The sequence below is a fragment of the Gorilla gorilla genome, chromosome 2 (genome assembly GCF_029281585.2).
Source record: "Gorilla gorilla gorilla isolate KB3781 chromosome 2, NHGRI_mGorGor1-v2.1_pri, whole genome shotgun sequence".
In the NCBI taxonomy this organism is placed as follows: Eukaryota; Metazoa; Chordata; class Mammalia; order Primates; family Hominidae; genus Gorilla; species Gorilla gorilla.
In genome coordinates this window covers 72,046,705-72,064,732 of record NC_086017.1, presented here as the reverse complement: position 1 = coordinate 72,064,732, position 18,028 = coordinate 72,046,705, and the positions used below count along the sequence as shown (strand labels likewise).

Sequence of the window (18,028 nt, the reverse complement as noted above, 5' to 3'; positions counted from 1 at the left end):
CTTGGGTTGCTTCCCCCTCTTGGCTACTGTCAATAATGTTGCCATGAACATGGGTCTACAAATACCTCTTTGAGATCCTGCTTTCAATCCTTTGGCCATACAGTTAACCCATCAACAACATAGGCGTTAGGGGTGCTAATCCCTGAATAGTCAGAAATTCATGTATAACTTTTGAGTCTCCAAAAGCTTTCCTGCTAATAGCCTACTGATGACCGGAAGCCTCACCAATAACATAAATAGTCAGTTAACACATATTTGTATATTATTTGTATCATATGCTATATTCTTACAATAAAGTAAGGTAGAAAAAAATGTTATAAAGAAAATCGTAAGGAAGAAAACATATTTATATTTACTATTCATTAAGTGGAAGTGGGTCATCATAAAGGTCTTCATTCTCATCATCTGTCAGTAGGTTGATGAGGGGAGAATGAAAAGGGGTTGGTCTTGCTCTCTCAGGGGTAGCAGAGACAGAAGAAAACTCATGTATAAGTGGATATGAGCAGTTCAAGACTGTTTTTCAAGGGTCAACTGTATACCCAGAAGTAGAACTGCTAAATCATATGGTAATTCTGGTTTCACTTTTTTAAGGAACTACCATACTATTTTCCACAGGGGCTGCACATTTTACATTCCCACTAGCAGTGCACAAAGGGTTCCCTTCTTTCCACATTTCTGCCAACATTTATTTTCTATATTTTTGATAGAAGCCATTCTAACGGGTGTGAAATGATAAGGTGGCTGCTGTTTTTACAGGGCCACAAAACTGGCCTTTTATTTTTCTGGAGCCCTGACGTTACCCAAACCACTGCTGCAGAGAAATGATTGTTCATCAGTTACAAATAAATATGTTCTCTTGCAACAGGACACTGGCTCTGTATTAACACGTGTGGGCAGGATTAGAGCATCATTCGTTTCCATTTATATCACTGCCAAGAGTTCCTGTGAATAAGTGCTCCCTTACCATTTCATGCAGAGCTTAATTCACCAGACTCAAACAATCAAAATGATGGTCTGTCATCTCTATTTCAATTAGGTGGTGGGAAAGTGGGGAGGCATTTGATAAATCCTAATTTAATTCCAAGCCCCTAAAAGACGGCAAGCCCTAACCTATCAGACGGCCACCACTGACAGTTGGTTGCAATAGTACGTGGTTCTGAAATCAGTCACGGACAGAAGTTGTACACCAATCTTATACCAAATATGCCACCTGCTGCAACCTGAATTCTTGACTCCAACCTCTCCGGAAATCTAATTGTTCTTAGTGGGGTCTGGTTTTCCATACCATGAGATTTACCATGTGTCTTAATTCAAAGATCGTTCAGTGGGCAATAGAAACTCCAAGGACCCAGATACTTTCTGAGAAGAAACTAAACCATACTGGCAGCTGAGTAACCCCTGCGGCCTACCCTGAGCTTGTTCCCACGGACGTGCCAGGAAGATGACAGACCAGGACGGGGGTGGGCAGAATTATAAACAAAACATTTCTCTAGAAAGAAACCTGACCAGCAAAACTAGCACTGGCTGAAAAGTACTTCTGATAGTCCTTACAAGTGCCTGAGGTAACTAATTTTAAATAAAGCATGCTGCAGTGCTCCCAATCCCTAGACAGCTGGGTACTGCATTCATGATTTCTCCCCGATCTGCATGAACCTGTACTGGTACTTATTTTTGTCTTTAAATTACTACTCTATTTGTCCTCAAGTAAACTTCTTCAATAAGGAAACTTTACATGAATACTATAAATCAGGGGTTCTCGGCCTTGGCATTAATGGTATTTTGACCAGATGGTTCCTTGTTGTGGAGCTGTCCTGTGCACCATATGACGTTTAGCACCAGGCCTGGCCTCTACCCACGAGACACCAAGTAGCACCCCAGTGCCAGTTATGACAACTAAAAATGTCTCCAGATGCTCCCAAATGTTCCTAGGGAGAAGGACACAATTCCCTCTGGTTGAAAACCACTGTCACAAATGGAAAGTTGGTCTCTTTTTAAAAGCACACATTAAAATATTCACTTAATTAATACTGCATCTGAAATCATCTGGCATTGCTCATTCTGGGAACTGGCGCCAAAGCCAGCATCACATGGGGAGGATCCCCCTGGACTATAGAGTCAGAGCCCATGTTTGGGCTCTGTCTTGCCATGGGCCGTGTGGCTCTGGGCACGTTCCTTCATCTGAGCCTCGCTTCCCTCACCAGCATGACGGCAACAAAGTACGACATTCATGGCAGTACTCTAGGATCGGTGACACATGCAGCTGGCCTTCTGCACAGGCAGGGCTAGCACAAATGTTCACTGGTGACGCTGTTATTATTTCTGTAATTAAAGGTTTTCACGTTGGGTTCCTTAGTGCTTAAGAGTTCCAAAGAGGCGTCTCATGGTTTGCCCAAAGGAGCAGAGTGGCTGCAGCTTTGCACCCTCCACTCTGTCTCAAAGCAGAATAGCAGCCCAGAGCCTCTGCCCAATTGTGTTCATTCTTAGCTCATGGGCCATGCAAATGCAGGCCAGGGGATGGAAGTGGCCTGCTGGCTGTGGTATGCCGACCCCTTAAGTGGAATGTCCCCTTAGCACCTGACTCAGGGCTGAGCCAGAAGATGCAGTCAGTAAACCTTCAGCAATGAGTGTTCACATACTGAGTTTCTGACCAAGATTCAACCTGAAAAAAGAGTTTCCCTAATTTAAGGAAACAAAAATGGAAAATCCCAGCACCAAATGATGAATTTGTAGATGATGCCCACTCTGAAATGTTTTTGTAGGGTATGCTGTACTGCATAGTACCCCCAAGAACATTTCATTGCATCAATTGGCTTCTGGGTTCACGCTGTGGCTCCTCAGGATGGGACCACATGCTGGATTTCCATGTAGCAGACATCCAGCTGAGGGCTTTGCACTAAAGAAACGCTAGAAAAAAGCCTGGTGAAAGGGAGGGAGTACACCTAGGCCTTCAAGCCTTCTGAAAGGCTTCTCAGGAAGTTGCAACTCTAGCAATCAACACTACAGTAGAGGTTGACCACCAGCGGTTCCTACCTGGCCCAGCGATGGGTTTAGTTTGGCCTACATTTTTAAAAAGGAGAAATTGTTTTAAAAATTTGAGCTTACTTAAAAGTTGGGGGGTTCTGCACAAAAACCTGGATTTCTGGCTCACTAGGCATTCTCACTGGCAGTAATCTGTTGAAGCTGAGTGAGATGGCCCTCTTTAGAAAAGTCATGTGCTCTTTAATTTGCTGCAGTCTTTACCACTCCCTAATGTCTAACACCTGGTCCTTGTTTCTCATTAGTATTAACTGGTTTCTGTAGGTGTCTGGGTTTGTCACTTCTTCTATAGAAGGATTCCCTTCTTCTCCTTCCCTGGGAGATAATATATTAAAGCCACTACTCATAGGACTTAAAAATATGTTATGAAACACCAAAGGGATTTAAACAAGCTGTTTGGAGATAACTCATAAAAATATAACAGTGTGTAACTTTACACATTATCACTCTTTTCAGAGACCAGGTATTGATTAAAGTTAATTGTTTTTTCTTAATATGAAGAAAAAATAAATGTGTAACAGATTTAAAGCAAATGTACACACAAAGTCCTTAAAATAAATCACTAACACTAAAATGATGGCGATTTCATTAAAAAATAAATACCATACTGGAGGAGGCAGACAGGGCAAAGGACAGGGTGAACGGAAGTGAAGCAAGACCTTAAGGATCATTGACTGATGTGGGATTTGCTTGTTTTACCCTCAGGTCACTCACATCCTTTACTAATCAACAGGCACATACAGATTTCTGTGTAAACCAGGGGTTGGCAAATGACAGATTGTGGACCATATCAGACCCACCGCCTGTTTCTGCAAACAAAGTTTTCATTGAAATACTATCACATCCTCTCAGCTGTGTATTGTCTATGGTGGCTTTTGTGCTACAAGGCAGAATTAAGTAGCTGCAGCAGAGACCTGTGGCCTGCAAAACTGAAAAACATTTACTCTTTGGCCCTTAGCTGAAAAAGTTTGCTTATATCTGGCTTAAACAATCATCACCACCATTTTCAGACTTGAACTGCTTGAAATTTTGAAGGATTTTTTTTAGCTTTCAGAAGTGGACCTTCTCACTGAGCTGAAGGTGATAAGGGAAAGCTCTGATTTACCAGTGTTGAGTTTCAGGAGGAGGTCCTTTTTTTTTTTTTTTTTTTGGAGACAGAGTCTTGCTCTGTCATCCAGGCTGGAGTGCAGTGGCGTGATCTTCTCACTGCAGCCTCTGCCTTCCAGGCTCAAGTGATCTCCCACCTCAGCCTCCCCAGTGGCTGGACTACAGGTATGAGCCACTATGCCCTGCTAATTGTTGTATTTTTCCTAGAGACGGGGTTTCACCATGTTGCCCAGGCTGGTCATGAACTTCTGGATTTAAGCGATCCACCCTCCCTGGCCTCCCAAAGTCCTGGGACTACAGGAGTGAGCCACTGCACTCGGCCATCTGGAGGTCATTTTTAATGGCAGTTACTTGGGGACCAGTAGCTTTAACGTCCACAGACAATAGCAAAGGAAAGAGCTGTGGGGGGCCTCCTCACAGTCACCATCATTGTGTGGCACCTGGGCTGCTGACAGCTCCTATTTGTCAGTGACAGTGAGGGGGTCTCCACAGCCACACCACCTTCGGCATTAAGCACGATCATTAGCTCCACTTTGCAAATGAGGACACAGGACTAAGACTTACCTGAGGACCCTGAGGAATAAGGGACAGAGCCAGCTGGGTTGATCTGACTCCCAAAGCCACTCTGCCAAGATTGTAGATGCTCTCAGATTTCTGTAGGGTGGAAGCTGAGGACCTACACACCTCATACCTGGAGTAGGGAGCCCCCAAAGTTTACCATCCGTTTCTTCTCCCCTGTCTCTGGAATCTGGAACCTGACTCCAATGGCAAGAACTCATTTCCACTTACCTGGGGCGGTCCCAGTCCCTGCCTCTCTCCCATCTCTCAAACTGTAAATACTCCCAGCCTAAGCTCTCAGCAGCCATATTTTTCAGGAATGTGGTCAAACAAATGTTTAAGAGGAGCAGGCTGAGAATGCTACTTTGCCAGAGCCCATAGTCCAGAGGCTGAACACTCAAGCTTGAAAGTCAATTCCAAGTCCACCACCTGTCTTCGTAGAAAACACACTGGTCCAAGCCACCATTACCACTGCCTCCTAACTGGGCTTCTTTCATCCATTCCTGCCTTCCTATATCATCTCCACGCAGAGGCCTGAGAGGTCTTTCAAAAAATCAATCAAGTAACACTGCAGCTGAGATCTACCACTGGTTTCTCATTTCTAGTAGAAGGAAATCCTCAGCGTGGTCAACGAGTACCTTTCCAGAGCACCTCCATCAATCTCTAAATCCATCCCCTCCTCTCCCCCTCACTCTCTCTGGTCTAACCACACTGGCCTGATAGCTCCTCAACTGATCCAAATTAATTCCCCACTGTAGGGTCTCTGGACGTGCTGTTCCTGCAGCCCAGAATTCCCCTCCCTGGATCTTTGCATGGCTAGCTCCTTCTTACCACTTGGATCTCTGCTCAGAGGTCATCCTTGACCACTCAGAGCTACGCTGTCCCTCCGCTCCCCAACTGTAGCAATTAAGGCTACTTAAGGGTATGTATTTGTTTACTGGCATATTCTCAAGCTCCCCTACCAGAATGCAAACCCCAAGAGAAGAGAAGTTTGTGTTACCTATGTTCTACTGCCAAAGCCTAGCCTGGTGCCTCTTATACAGTGGGCATTCCATACATGTTTCTTCAGCGTCTTCAAATGCAAGAAATTCAACTTTTTCAAAGTAATTCCTAGAGGGAATGTCACTGTTCTTACAGAAACAGCTTCCCAAGTGGCCCCATATTTCCTTCACTCAGTTCCACAAAAGGCTACTCTGCACCTTTCCCCCAGTCACAGCTAAAGTGAGCAATACCCACAGGAGACCCCCACTTCAAAAAATTAGTTCATACCAGCTTTAAGAGGAAAGTAATTCAAAACATGAAAATTTATTCTAAGTTGTATCTTAACATACGAGATCTCAGCTTTAGATGAATTTTAATGTTTACAAGTGCAAAAGCAAATAAATATTTACCAGTTGCTTTTTTTTTTGCACTCTTATAACTCCACAACAGCTTAGACGCAAAAAAAATTGTTGCTAAACATCTTGTAGTCTGGCAAAATGAAGAATTTCTTATTAAGAAAAGCCCTCACAACAATAACAACTCCTCATGCTTATGGCTCCCTTGCAGAAACTATCAGGACGGTTCATTAAGATTTGAGCATATGATAGAGCAACAAAATTGCCACCAGGAGATGAGGATCTCATGCCCTGGCCTCACTGTCTATACACTGGCTCATTCCCACAGCAATGGGAGCTCTGGGAGAGAGGGCCGTATTTCTTGGCCAATACCAGCTCTCCCCATGGACCATGGGCCAATACCAGCTCTCCCCAAGCTGAAGCCTTTCATTCTGTAGGTTTCCATGAACAAGCCACTTCTCCAGAGTGGCCTTTCTTAATTAAGGTAGGTCCCTATCCTCTCCATAATTCTCTTGGACAGCATCCTGTTTATTTCCTCTATTACCATTTCACAATTGAAAACTTCAGTTAGCTAGTTTTCCAGCTTGCCAGTTAACCATCTAGCTTGCCGACTAACCACCATCTAGCTTGCTGGCTTTCTAACGTTCCTGCTACCTAACTTCTGGGCATGCGCTCCAGCTAGTTACTGTCTGTCATCTGTCTGCCTTCCCCTTTAAACTTTTTAGGCAGGGACTAGGATCCCCTGGGACAGCACCCTGCCCAGTCCCTGGCACCAAACTAGCCATTTGTAGATACATTATATAATGAATATGGAATGAAATCTTAATAAATAAACTTCTTAAGATCGATGGCTTTTTTTATTCAGGTATATCATTGCCTGGTTGAAGTCCCTGGAGTTATTCCGAGGCAAGAAAACAAATATCAAAGAAAGACTTACTCCAGCATAAGAGAGTAGGCTTTTGGAGTAAAACAGGGACACACACATACACATTTCACATGTGCGCACCTTTTCTATGACAGACATATATGATTCTAAGAATATTAAGTACTTTCTGAAGCTTCACCTTCTGCTCCCAATTTTTTGAAAAAGGGTACGACTATTCACAGGAGCAGGAACCCTCACAGGAGACCTGCACCACTTACCTGGATTAACAGTGATAAATCTGCTGTCTTCAGAAAATCGGTCCCCGCGGGACATAGGCTTTTTAGATGGCATTTCGGGCCTCTTGGGATCACTCCCTGCATACTGCTCCTCTGTGGCGGTGGGGGGCACTTGGGTGGAGGTGACCATGTCGGGGTCCAGGCCTGGGCCGGCATCCCTCCTTCCGCCCGTCTGGTCTGTGGGGACGGCAGTGTGATCCTGCTCATGCCCAGGTATAGTCTGATGCCCTCCCTCGGCAGTCCTGTTAGGAGATGAGGGTGTGGGGCTAGGCTCCGTCTGATTCTGCTCCTCGGCAGCGTGGGTCACCCCACTCTTCTCCTTCTTTTCGGAGTCCTTCTCTCCATCCTCCTCGTGCTCCCGCTCCCCGTCCTCACTCTCGCTTTTCTCATCCTTCTCTCCTTCCTCGGTGCCCTCGCTGTCCTTGGTTGGTGACGAATCACCATCGGGCCCTGGAGAAGCCAAGGCCTCTGTGGTGGCGAGGACTGGCCTAGCCGCCTGCTTGCTGGCTGAGGCGGCCGTCGGGAGGCGCGTGGGCCACACAGTGCTGGGGAAAGAGGAGATGCCACCACCGCCGAACCCCAGGCCGGCGAGCAGCGTGCTGGTGACCACCGAGGCCACTGTGGCCTGGCTGCCACTAGAGGAGGGGCCCATCCCAGTTGCCATGGAAACAAATGAGAATGGGATGCCAGAGGACGTCCAGGTAGAAGACCCCGAGCTGATGGGGGCCATGTCGGCTGAAGAGGCAGGAGACGCTGTGGGCTGGAAAGGGTCACCCGGCAAGGGTGGAAAAGAGGCAGAAGAAGAAAAAGCAGAGAAGCATCAGTAATTAAGATTGGGAATGAGGCCCTGGTTGTCACCCTCTGAGGATTTTACTCATCTATGCTATGGAGTTTTCCAATGTATGGCATAAAGTTGACATTAGGTGGTCCATGGGTGATCAACTTTTATTTTTAATGGTTTTATAATTGTGAACATGTTAAAAAGCATAACTAGTCAATCAAACTCAGCTTTTCACTGATATTACCCAAGATGAGGCTAGGTGCCAAAAAAACTAAGTAGTATTAAAGCTGACTTAAACAACAAAGAAGTCATGAATTGGAAAAATCAGATGGTCATCTGTTCTTGGGGTGATGAGAGGCAGAAGACCTTTGATTTTATGTATATCACTGACACTTGAGTAGATACTCAGCTCTAGGTCTGGAAAGATACTGGGTGATCCAGTCCAACCCCACTGTCTCCCAGTGAGGAAGTGGGTGGACAAGGAGGGAAAGCAGCCTGCCCAGGTCTGCAATGACAGGGTCAGAGGCAGGAGCCATACTCTGCACTGCATGCTCTGGGCACTGGTTTACATCTCTGCATCTCCATGTTGGGCACTGCAGAGTCACTGTACCTTTCAGTTTCTAAGTTGATCTGTGGGAAAATCTGAGCCCATACAGATGACAACAACATCAACAACAATAACAAGAATTCCAATTAACAAATGCCAACCGTGTGCCAGGGCTTTCCATGCTACTCTGGAGGCAGGCATGATCATCACCCCATTTTGCAGGTGAGGAAACTGAGACACAGAGATGTTAAAGAGCTTACACAAGGTACATGACCTGGAAGGCACAAATGCAGGGCTGCCTGGGTGTAAGACTCGGCTTGTTCTTACCACCATACTAAATTGGGGCTCAAATCTGGGGGTTTTACTCACATAAGGTATCTTAGGAAAACAAGAAGTGCTGCTCTGAGCTATTAGTCTAATTTTAGCTTGCCTGCTGGGTGATGCTGGACACATTACTTTAACTCACTGAGCCTCGGTTTCCTCATCTGTAAAACGGGAACAACAGTAACACTGACCTTGTGGGCTGCCTGGAGAAGTAAATAAAATAATCTGTGCCTGAAACCCAGGAAGAGCATAGTGAATTTTAGGCTATTATTATTATCACCACTGCTGTGATTAGTATTTTAATTATTCATTATACCAACCAGGAATGGGGAAACTAAGATATTAATTCTGGTTCCAGAAATTTTCAGATCCATATAACTTTATGCAAATGACAACCTCTGAATTTGAGCATATGTCAAATGAAAGGGTTGGAACAGATTTTAACTCCTTTGTGGTCCTGCATCGTCTGATCCCACAAATCATAACTAAAAATATGAAGAATTTTTACCTTCACAAAATTATATAATATAACTACCTAACACTGTTGCACAGCTTATGTTCATAAGGTACTGAATTATAAAAAGTGAATAATGTAATTTTTTCTCTACTATAACCGCTTTACACTGAGCAGTTTAACAACATTATACTGCCACTTCGTGGTGACAGTTTTAACTGCAAGCAAATTAACAACCAGCCACGACAAAGCAATTTCCCATTCTCTACTTACCACTCCTGTTTTCACTATTCTGGTCCCTTGGAATATTCGAGTGGTATTAGCTGAGAAACAAAGAAATTACATTTAAGCAATAAAACTTTTTTTGTGGCTCTAACAAGACATTCCTTATGAACACAAATCTGAATTACATATAATTTTCACATGTCAAAATATTATTCTGTAGATTTTTTCCAACCATTTAAAAATATAAAGCCCTTCTTGGCTTACGAGTCCTACAAAAACATGCAGAGAGCTAGATTTGGTTTGTGGGTAGTAGCGTGCTGACCCCTGTCTTAAGCTATTAGTTAAAAAGTTATTTTTCAATTTTTACTGTTTTCTGTTTTATTGAGGTAAAAGCTTACATACGGTAAAATGCATAAAATATAGGTGTATAGTTGAATGAATTTTACATATGTAAACACCTGTGTAACCACTCCCCACAGTAATATAAAGACATATCGCCAGTGCGTTGCTAGAGAAAAGGTGTACCTGCGCCCTCATCTAGTCAATATCCACCTCCACCCCCAAAGCTAGCCACTATTTGGACTCTGTCAGTTTTACCTGTATTTGAACTTGATTTAACTGGAATCGTATTACACCATTGTTCCTCCTCTACTATCTTTTTGGTCATGATTTCTTATCCTTTTTGTGATTCTAATTATCCATCCTTAACTTATTACTGTTTACCTTAAATTGGTAATTTCACCACTTACTAAAAATGAACTGTACAATAATTTAACTCTATTTGCCCACTTTACCTTTTGTGTACTGTTATATTTTTATTTTTACCTATATTTTAAAATCCTGTAAGCTACTGCCAATTGTTTTAAATGGTCTAATGATTTCGTATTAACCATACATTACCCTTTCTGGTGTTTATTTCTTCCTGTAGCTCTGTTCTATGTGTTATCATTAAACAATATAACTCAGAAAAAAAATTTTTTAAGATTATGGTAAAATACATGACAGAATTTATCATCTTAAAGTTTAACAAAATGGCCAGGCACAGTGGCTCAAGCCTGTAATCCTAGCACTTTGGGAGGCTGAGGCAGGTGGATCATGAGGTCAGGAGATTGAGACCATCCTGGCCAACATGATGAAACCTCATCTCTACTAAAATACAAAAAATTAGCTGGGTGTGTTGGTGAACGCCTGTAGTCCCAGCTACTCGGGAGGCTGAGGCAGGAGAATCGCTTGAATCCAGGAGGTGGAGGCTGCAGTGAGCAGAGACTGCACCATTGCATTCCAGCCTGATGACACAGCAAGACTTTGTCTCAAAATAAATAAATAAATAAATAAAAAATAAAAAAATAAAATAAAATAATTACTATCTTAACCATGTTTAAGTGTATCGTTCAGTACTGTTAAGGTTGTTCACACAGTTGTACAACCATTACTTCTATCCATCTCCAGAACTTTGTCATCTTGCAAAACAGAAACTCTATACGCATTAAAGAACCCATTTCTTCCTTCCCCCAACCCTGGCAACCATCACGGTACTTTCTCTATGAATCTGACTGCTCCGGATACTTCATATAAGTGGAACCATACATATTTGTCCTTTTGTCCTCACTTATTTTACTTAGCATAACGTCCTCAAGCTTCATCCACCTTGCAGCATGTGTCAGAATTCCCTTCCTTTTTGAGGGTGAATAATATTCCATTGTGTGTATATAGCACATTTTGTTTATCCCTTCATCGGTCAATGGACACTTAGGTTGCTTTCATCTTTTGGCTATTGCAAATAATGCTAAACAACATGACTTTTTAAAAACCCCATCAAACTGCTTCTATGTGGTTCTTTCAAAAAACAAAAGTGCTATATAAACTGAAAAGCTGCTTCCTATATACACTGAGAGATTAGCGAAAATGCTATAATAACACTTGTACCTGCTATGATAGTTACCAAAACCAGAAATGGCAAGTGACTCACATATATTTTTGTTTGGCCTGCAAACTTTTATAAAAACAAAACAAAACAGAATTTGTCACCAATATTGTAGATGGTAGCTTTATCTAAAGCTCTCAATCTCTTGCTTATCTGAAAACTCACAATATTGGCAAAACTAGGCTCACCTTCCAGCAGGGCACCATTCGGCTGGGGCCGAGTGTCTATCACCCCCTTTAGGTGGCCACATAGTCTCCAATTTCCCACTGACGGCACTCCCCTCATGTGTACATGCCCCCTGCCTGGCCCCATGGATGCCAGAGTTTGCAACCTTGACCTGATGATATATCCATTTCGCATAGTTGGAAAGTCAAACGTGTGTAGGTCCCAGGTCAAATAAGGTAGCAAAGAAAGCAAATAACAGGGGTCTCACCCAGCCTAAATATAGCCTCCCATGATCATCGAGCTGCTCAAAGATCAATACTTCATGCTTCAGACAGGTGTGCATGCCTCCCCTAGTTAAGACAGGAAAAAAGATTCCCAGGAGGAACTACTTTACCTGCCCTTTAAAAGGAGCTCTATTTAATGCCAACAAACTGAACAGCCACTCCATCAGCATGTGGCTTTCCACTGGTCTTGAACAATCTCCATTGGGGTCAATATCCACTGGGGTCACTGACAGCCCTAGTAACTAGGACTAGCTTCTACAGGACCTTTCAGATCAGGAGTGTTTAACCTAGGGTCTATGGGCCTAACGGGGTTTTTCTAAGCTCTCACTGCAGTGGTGCCCTTTTTTCCACTATGCATGTAGGCAACCAATCTCAATGCATTCGCAGGACCTGCAGCTTTGTCTCTGATTGAAATCTCAGATATTTTCTTACTGCTTTAGAGTTGTTGTAGTTATTTTGGAATATCATTGATGTTCATCACTACTCAAAAATCACTGGAGCTAACAGACCAACCACTTGTCATTTAATACCTTAATTTTAAAAAGCACATATATTATTATATCCCAAATGTGTTTAAAATATTTTGACAACTGTATTGAATATAATTGGTTCCTTTCCTGTGTATTTCACTTATTTATCTAAAACCAGTCTGAGAGAGGATCCATGGGCTTTGCCACAGATGCATCTGTGGCTCAAAGAAGAAGCATATAAACCCCAATTTTCCATGACTTTTGAGAACTGCAAAAAGGCTTTGAATATCTCATCAATATTTTCAACCTTTTGTTGAAGACTGCAGGTATTTGGTAATTTTTACTCTTTGGGGTGGGCCATTGCTGTGTGTTAGTGATTGGGCTTTGCAATAAGAAAACCCAACTCAGCTTAGTAGCAGAGTTCTTCTGAAGTCAGCTGCACCCAAGCCATCATTTCCCTGTTTGTAAAATAACCCCTACTGCACCAGCTGCCATAAAGTGAAGTTCAGATGAAATAACTTAGGTAACAATGCTGTCACTGTGAGCCATTCTACAAATATTGCTTGCTATTATTATTGTTATATTATTGTTATATTTTCCACAGTAAGGTAAACATATTTATTGTAATGTTACATACAACCTAAATAGTGTTATATTTACTATAATATGGTAAATATTCCATGTGGCTTCCTAATGCTCCCAAGCCAGATTAAATTTATTACTGAGAAACCTAATTATTCTGAAAAAGGAGATATTTTTTTTCTTTCCATTTTAAAACTTGCCCCCTTATCAACATAGAGGGATAAACGCCAGTATATGTAATGAGTAAACTCACGTCCACCTCTGAGGAAAGAAAGTCTGTAGACAAGGAGACACTGGCCATTTTCAGCAAGTCATCGTGATCAGACATTTAAACTATTCCACGCTTTGAACTTATTAGCTGACAGGGCCTTTTTGAATTACATTATATTATAAACATTTAATTTTTCAAAGTCCATGCAGAAGCCAGGGAGCTCTGGGTCTATTAATCAGGTAAGGCAGTCCTGCAGATTCTAGGCTCCTGGATGGAGCACATGGGAGGACTTAATCATGATTTATGTGTCCGAAGTTCCAAGGGCCCCGGCCTCAGCAAGCTCCCAGTCTGCCTTCCTTCTTTCTCCCCTAGGCCAGCACAGACCTGGCCTTGGCCTGCAGTCCTTCCTCGACACAGGGAAAGAGACCAATATGTTCACAGTAAAGGTGGGCACAGGGAGCATGATTTATTTATGGGAAAAAAATGCTGCTATGCTCATTTCCATTAGTTTAAATGGAAGGATGAGATCAATGTGAACATTAGCAAAGAATATTTAAATACTAAATGGAAAATGTTCAAGCCAGAAGGGATCCTTGCAGGAAATCTACGCTGGAGAGCTTCTAATCCTAGGTTTATTATTTATTATTTTTATACACTAATACTAAGGGGGGGATTTATACATAGTGCCAGTAACTAGCACTATGTGAATGACTTAACATCCATTACCCCACATCATTCTACAAAGACCCTGTGGGGTAGGTACTATGGATACTGCCACTTTTTGGATTGGGAAACTACAGGTTCAAGCAGTTAAGAAACATTCTCAAAGTTGTGCAGCTTCCAAAAGGCAGCTGGGACTCAGACCAGAGGTCCTCACTCCAGAACCCCTTACAGTGCCTGCCAGCTCCCAGGGCCATCAGGGCCAACTTGTGAAAGCTCAGATTCCTGGGTAACGCCCCCTGCCCCAGGTAAGATTCTGATGCAGTTGGTCTGGGAGGGGCCCATGAATGTGCACTTCTCAAATGAGGCTTCCAGGAGATCTTGCAGTTGCTGCTGCCGCTGCTGGTCCACAACTCACATGCCTGACTGGGTCCCCAAAGCTGTATGCAAAATTCTAGCACTTTGTAGGGAAAATGTCCAAACCTTCATCAGATTTGTAACTCAAAAAGGGTTCACCACTGGCCTGGTTAACCTGGCATGGTTTTCTTATTTGACAGATAAGTTTTCCCTCAGGGAAAACTGAGGACCTGAGAAGTCAAGGACCTGATCCAAGAGGACCTCAGGCTGGCAGAGCAGAGTCCAGCACCCTGGTCCCTACTTCCATGCTGGTCTTAAGGCCTGTCATCAAACCAAATCAGCAAACTATGGCCCGTGGCTACAGCCCACAGCTGCCTAAATAATACTGGAACCAGGACTGGGATTAGGTTGGCGCAAGTAAGACAGAGTGTATCTATCTCTACTTAAAATTCAGATATTTTATTCATGAGATTTTTACATTAATTTTGCTTTTATTTTTATTTTTGTATTTATTTTATTATATTTTCATTTTTTCGAGACGGAGTTTTACTCTTGTTGCCCAGCCTGGAGTGCAGTGGCATGATCTTGGCTCACTGCAACCTCTGCCTTCCAGGTTCAAGCGATTCTCCTGCTTCAGTCTCCCAAGTAGCTGGGAGTAGCTGGGATTACAGGCACGCACCACCACGCCCAGCTAATTTTTGTTTTTTTTAGTAGAGACGGGGTTTCACCATGTTGGCCAGGCTGGTCTCGAACTGATCTCGTGATCTACCCACCTCAGCCTCCCAAAGTGCTGGGATAACAGGTGTGAGCCACCGCACTCAGCCTAATTTTGCTTTTAAAAAACATCCCATTGCCAGGCATGGTGGCTCACGCCTGTAATCCCAGAGCTTTGGGAGGCTAAGGCAGGCAGATCACGAAGTCAGGAGTTCAAGACCAGTCTGGCCAACATGGTGAAACCCCTGTCTCTAGTAAAAATACAAAAAATTAGCTGGGTGTGGTGGCAGGTGCCTGTAATCCCAGCTACTCAGGAGGCTGAGGCATCACTTGAACCCAGGAGGCAGAGGTTGCAGTGAGCCGACACCACCCCACTGCACTCCAGCTTGGGCAATAGAGCGAGACTTCATCTCAAAACAAACAAACAAACAAAAAAAATCCCATTAAAATGTTATGTCTCTTGGTCACTCAATTTTTTGGTGCCCCTTAAAATTTTGAGCAAAGGCAAATGTCCCATTTGCTTCACCCTAGTTCTGGCCCTGGACCTTTCTATTAGTCCCTAAGTCATCAGGACCATCTATCTAGATCCAGGAATCTCAAGGATCCTGCATGCAGGGGCTTGTTTGTGTGGCTTGCAAGTCGGAAGGGTGAGGTGTAGCTGCTATGGGCTGCAGTTTTTGAGAGAACAGCTAACTGAACCACATTAGAAAGACAAAGAGGATATTCAGCGGTACAACTTGGAAGTGATTGTGTGATCTGACAGCACTGGACAGTGACCGAGAAAAAGGCCCGAGTACTTGGTTCCCACAGTTGGAAAATAACAATAAAACAATCAAAAATGTTTTGTTTTTTCTCCCCTCTTCTGCCTATAAAACCTCCAATCTAAAAGACCTAAATTACTAAGGCTTTCCACATAGGCTTTAAAACCCTACACTGATTCTTCTGCCAGGCTTGTTGTATTCTTCCCCAGCACCTGAGCAGGAAGAAGCAGAAAGCATTGGGAGGGAGTCTCAGGGGCGCCCCTGGCCACAGGAGGGGAAGCCAGCCTCACCTTGAAACAGCATCGTCTGGCTAAAGTCGCTGCGCATGTCGTTCCGACACACGGCCTGGACTCGGAACAGGTAAAGGCTATCGGGTGAGACATGGCTAATGGTGGCTTTCTGTAAGTAAAGAAGGAAAAAGCAGTGAGTTAGTTTTGAAGGCCAGGGCACACTTTGCATTCTAAAGCCAAACCTGAGTGCTGTGACAAAGCCTGACAGACGTGATGCTTCCCTGCTGACCAAAGGCTCACTTTGGAAGGAAAGACCACTTGGACCCTGCCTGGGAATCTATTTTTATGAACTTCCCTGGGAACCTGTTTTCAACACCGAAATGTTCAGGACACAGGAAAGAGTAACATTATTCTTTTTTTTTTATTGAGATGAAGTCTCGCTCTGTCACCTAGGCTGGAGTTCAATGGCAAAATCTCAGCTCACTGCAACTTCCGTCTCCCAGGTTCAAGTGATTCTCTTGCCTCAGCCTCCCGAGTAGCTGGGATTACAGGAGGCCGCCACCAAGCCCAGCTAATTTTTGTATTTTTAGTAGAGACGGGGTTTTGCCATGTTGGCCAGGCTGGTCTCGATCATCTGCCCACCTCAGCCTCTCAAAATGCTGGGATTGCAGGCGTGAGCCACCCTGCCTGCCCAGGTCTGTTTCTTTACAGTTTAAAGGCCTCGCTGTATTTTTATCACGCAGAGTATGGGGCATGATGCAAGGAAGAACACCAGGCTAGAAGGCAGAGGACACAGTCTCCTCATACCACTCACAAGCTGTGGGGTTCTGAGTCAGTTCTTTCAGCCTCTGCTATCTTCTGTAAAATGGGGAGAGGAAGAGCTACTTCATAGGTACTTGTGAGAATTACATAACATAGGCCCAGCAAACCTTGCTCAGAGGTAGACCACACCAAGCAACAGAAAGAATGCCACTTGGCTAACATAGGGGTGTTGGCAAGCTGTGGCCCACTGTCTGTTTTTATAAATAAAGTTTTATTGGCACAGCCATGGCCATTTGTTTAGGTAGGTGTATGGCTCCCTCCACTCTACAATGGCAGAGTTGAGTAGTTATGCCAGAGATTCCATGACCTGTAAAGCCTCAGATATTTACTATGTGGCCATTTCCAGAAAAAAGTTTGCCAACCTCCTGTCAAACATTAGCCAAATCCAGGTCCCTCTTTCTCACAGTTTCATTCTGACAGCCTTTAAAAATGAGAAAATGGAAACTACCTAAAAAACAGGCAGCACTTGCTTCCTAAAGAAACGAACAACAAAAGCAACTGATTTTCAAAGACTCTTCTTAATAGATGAGTTGTCTTATCATCAAAGCATGTGTTCTGGGCCAAGTATAGAAGCAGCTCTGTGAGCTTAACCACCGATTGGGAGTGGGTTTTCCCAACGCAGCTATTGAAAACCTCTGAACTGGTATTAAAATGTTATTGTGGCCACACCTGCTGCTGTTGCCTTGAGAGCAGCTTCCTAGTGAGAGGGGTAGGCTAGGGCCATGTTATTTAACTTTAAGCCTCACTGATCTTGTTTGGAAAAGGTGGGGAACAACACCTGCCCACAGGTTTGTGGTGACGATGCGGAAGGCGGATGCCCACTAGAAAATGCTGCTCAAATGATATGTATTACTTCCAGGTTTCTGGGCCACAATAACCATGATGAGTTAGAGAATAGCTTTGTTGCCACCAAGTCAGCACTCTTCACTCGCTGAGGAATTAGAAAAATTAATTTTGTGTGTCCCCAAAGAAAATAACTAGCCCTAGAAATTCTTGAAAGAAAGAAGTTGCTGTCAATGCATGTTTTTCTCTACATCTCTCTTTTTCTCTGAAACTAATTTATGCTTCATTCTCTAAACCTCTGACCCCATCTTCTGTTCAGAGCGAAATCTTCACTCCATCTACGCAGGGATTTATTAGAATTCACTCCAAGAAGGTATCTATTCATCTTTGCATGTTTAATTATTTTCCACTTAGAACAGGAAACTGCATAAGCGCCTAGATGGTTTCTGCTGATTAATGAAAGCCATCTTCACTTCAGAAAGAGAAAAATCCCTTATGGACTTCCAGTTGTGACAAGAGAAAGGTTAAAATACAT

The 18,028-nt window shown here is 43.5% G+C and overlaps 1 protein-coding gene across 3 annotated transcripts in view; it reads right to left on the bottom strand.

Moving 5' to 3' along the window:
• The window catches only part of PTPRG (protein tyrosine phosphatase receptor type G), a 730,401-nt gene that overhangs the window by 83,157 nt on the left and 629,216 nt on the right, over positions 1–18,028 (bottom strand). For all 3 annotated transcript variants that reach the window (XM_004034399.5, XM_004034398.5, XM_055383012.2), the window contains exons 10-12: positions 15,949–16,057; positions 9,579–9,628; positions 7,182–7,959 (exon numbers count right to left, since the gene is read on the bottom strand). In XM_004034399.5, coding sequence (XP_004034447.3) covers positions 7,182–7,959; positions 9,579–9,628; positions 15,949–16,057 — 937 coding nt within the window. The remainder of the gene's footprint in view (positions 1–7,181; positions 7,960–9,578; positions 9,629–15,948; positions 16,058–18,028) is intronic.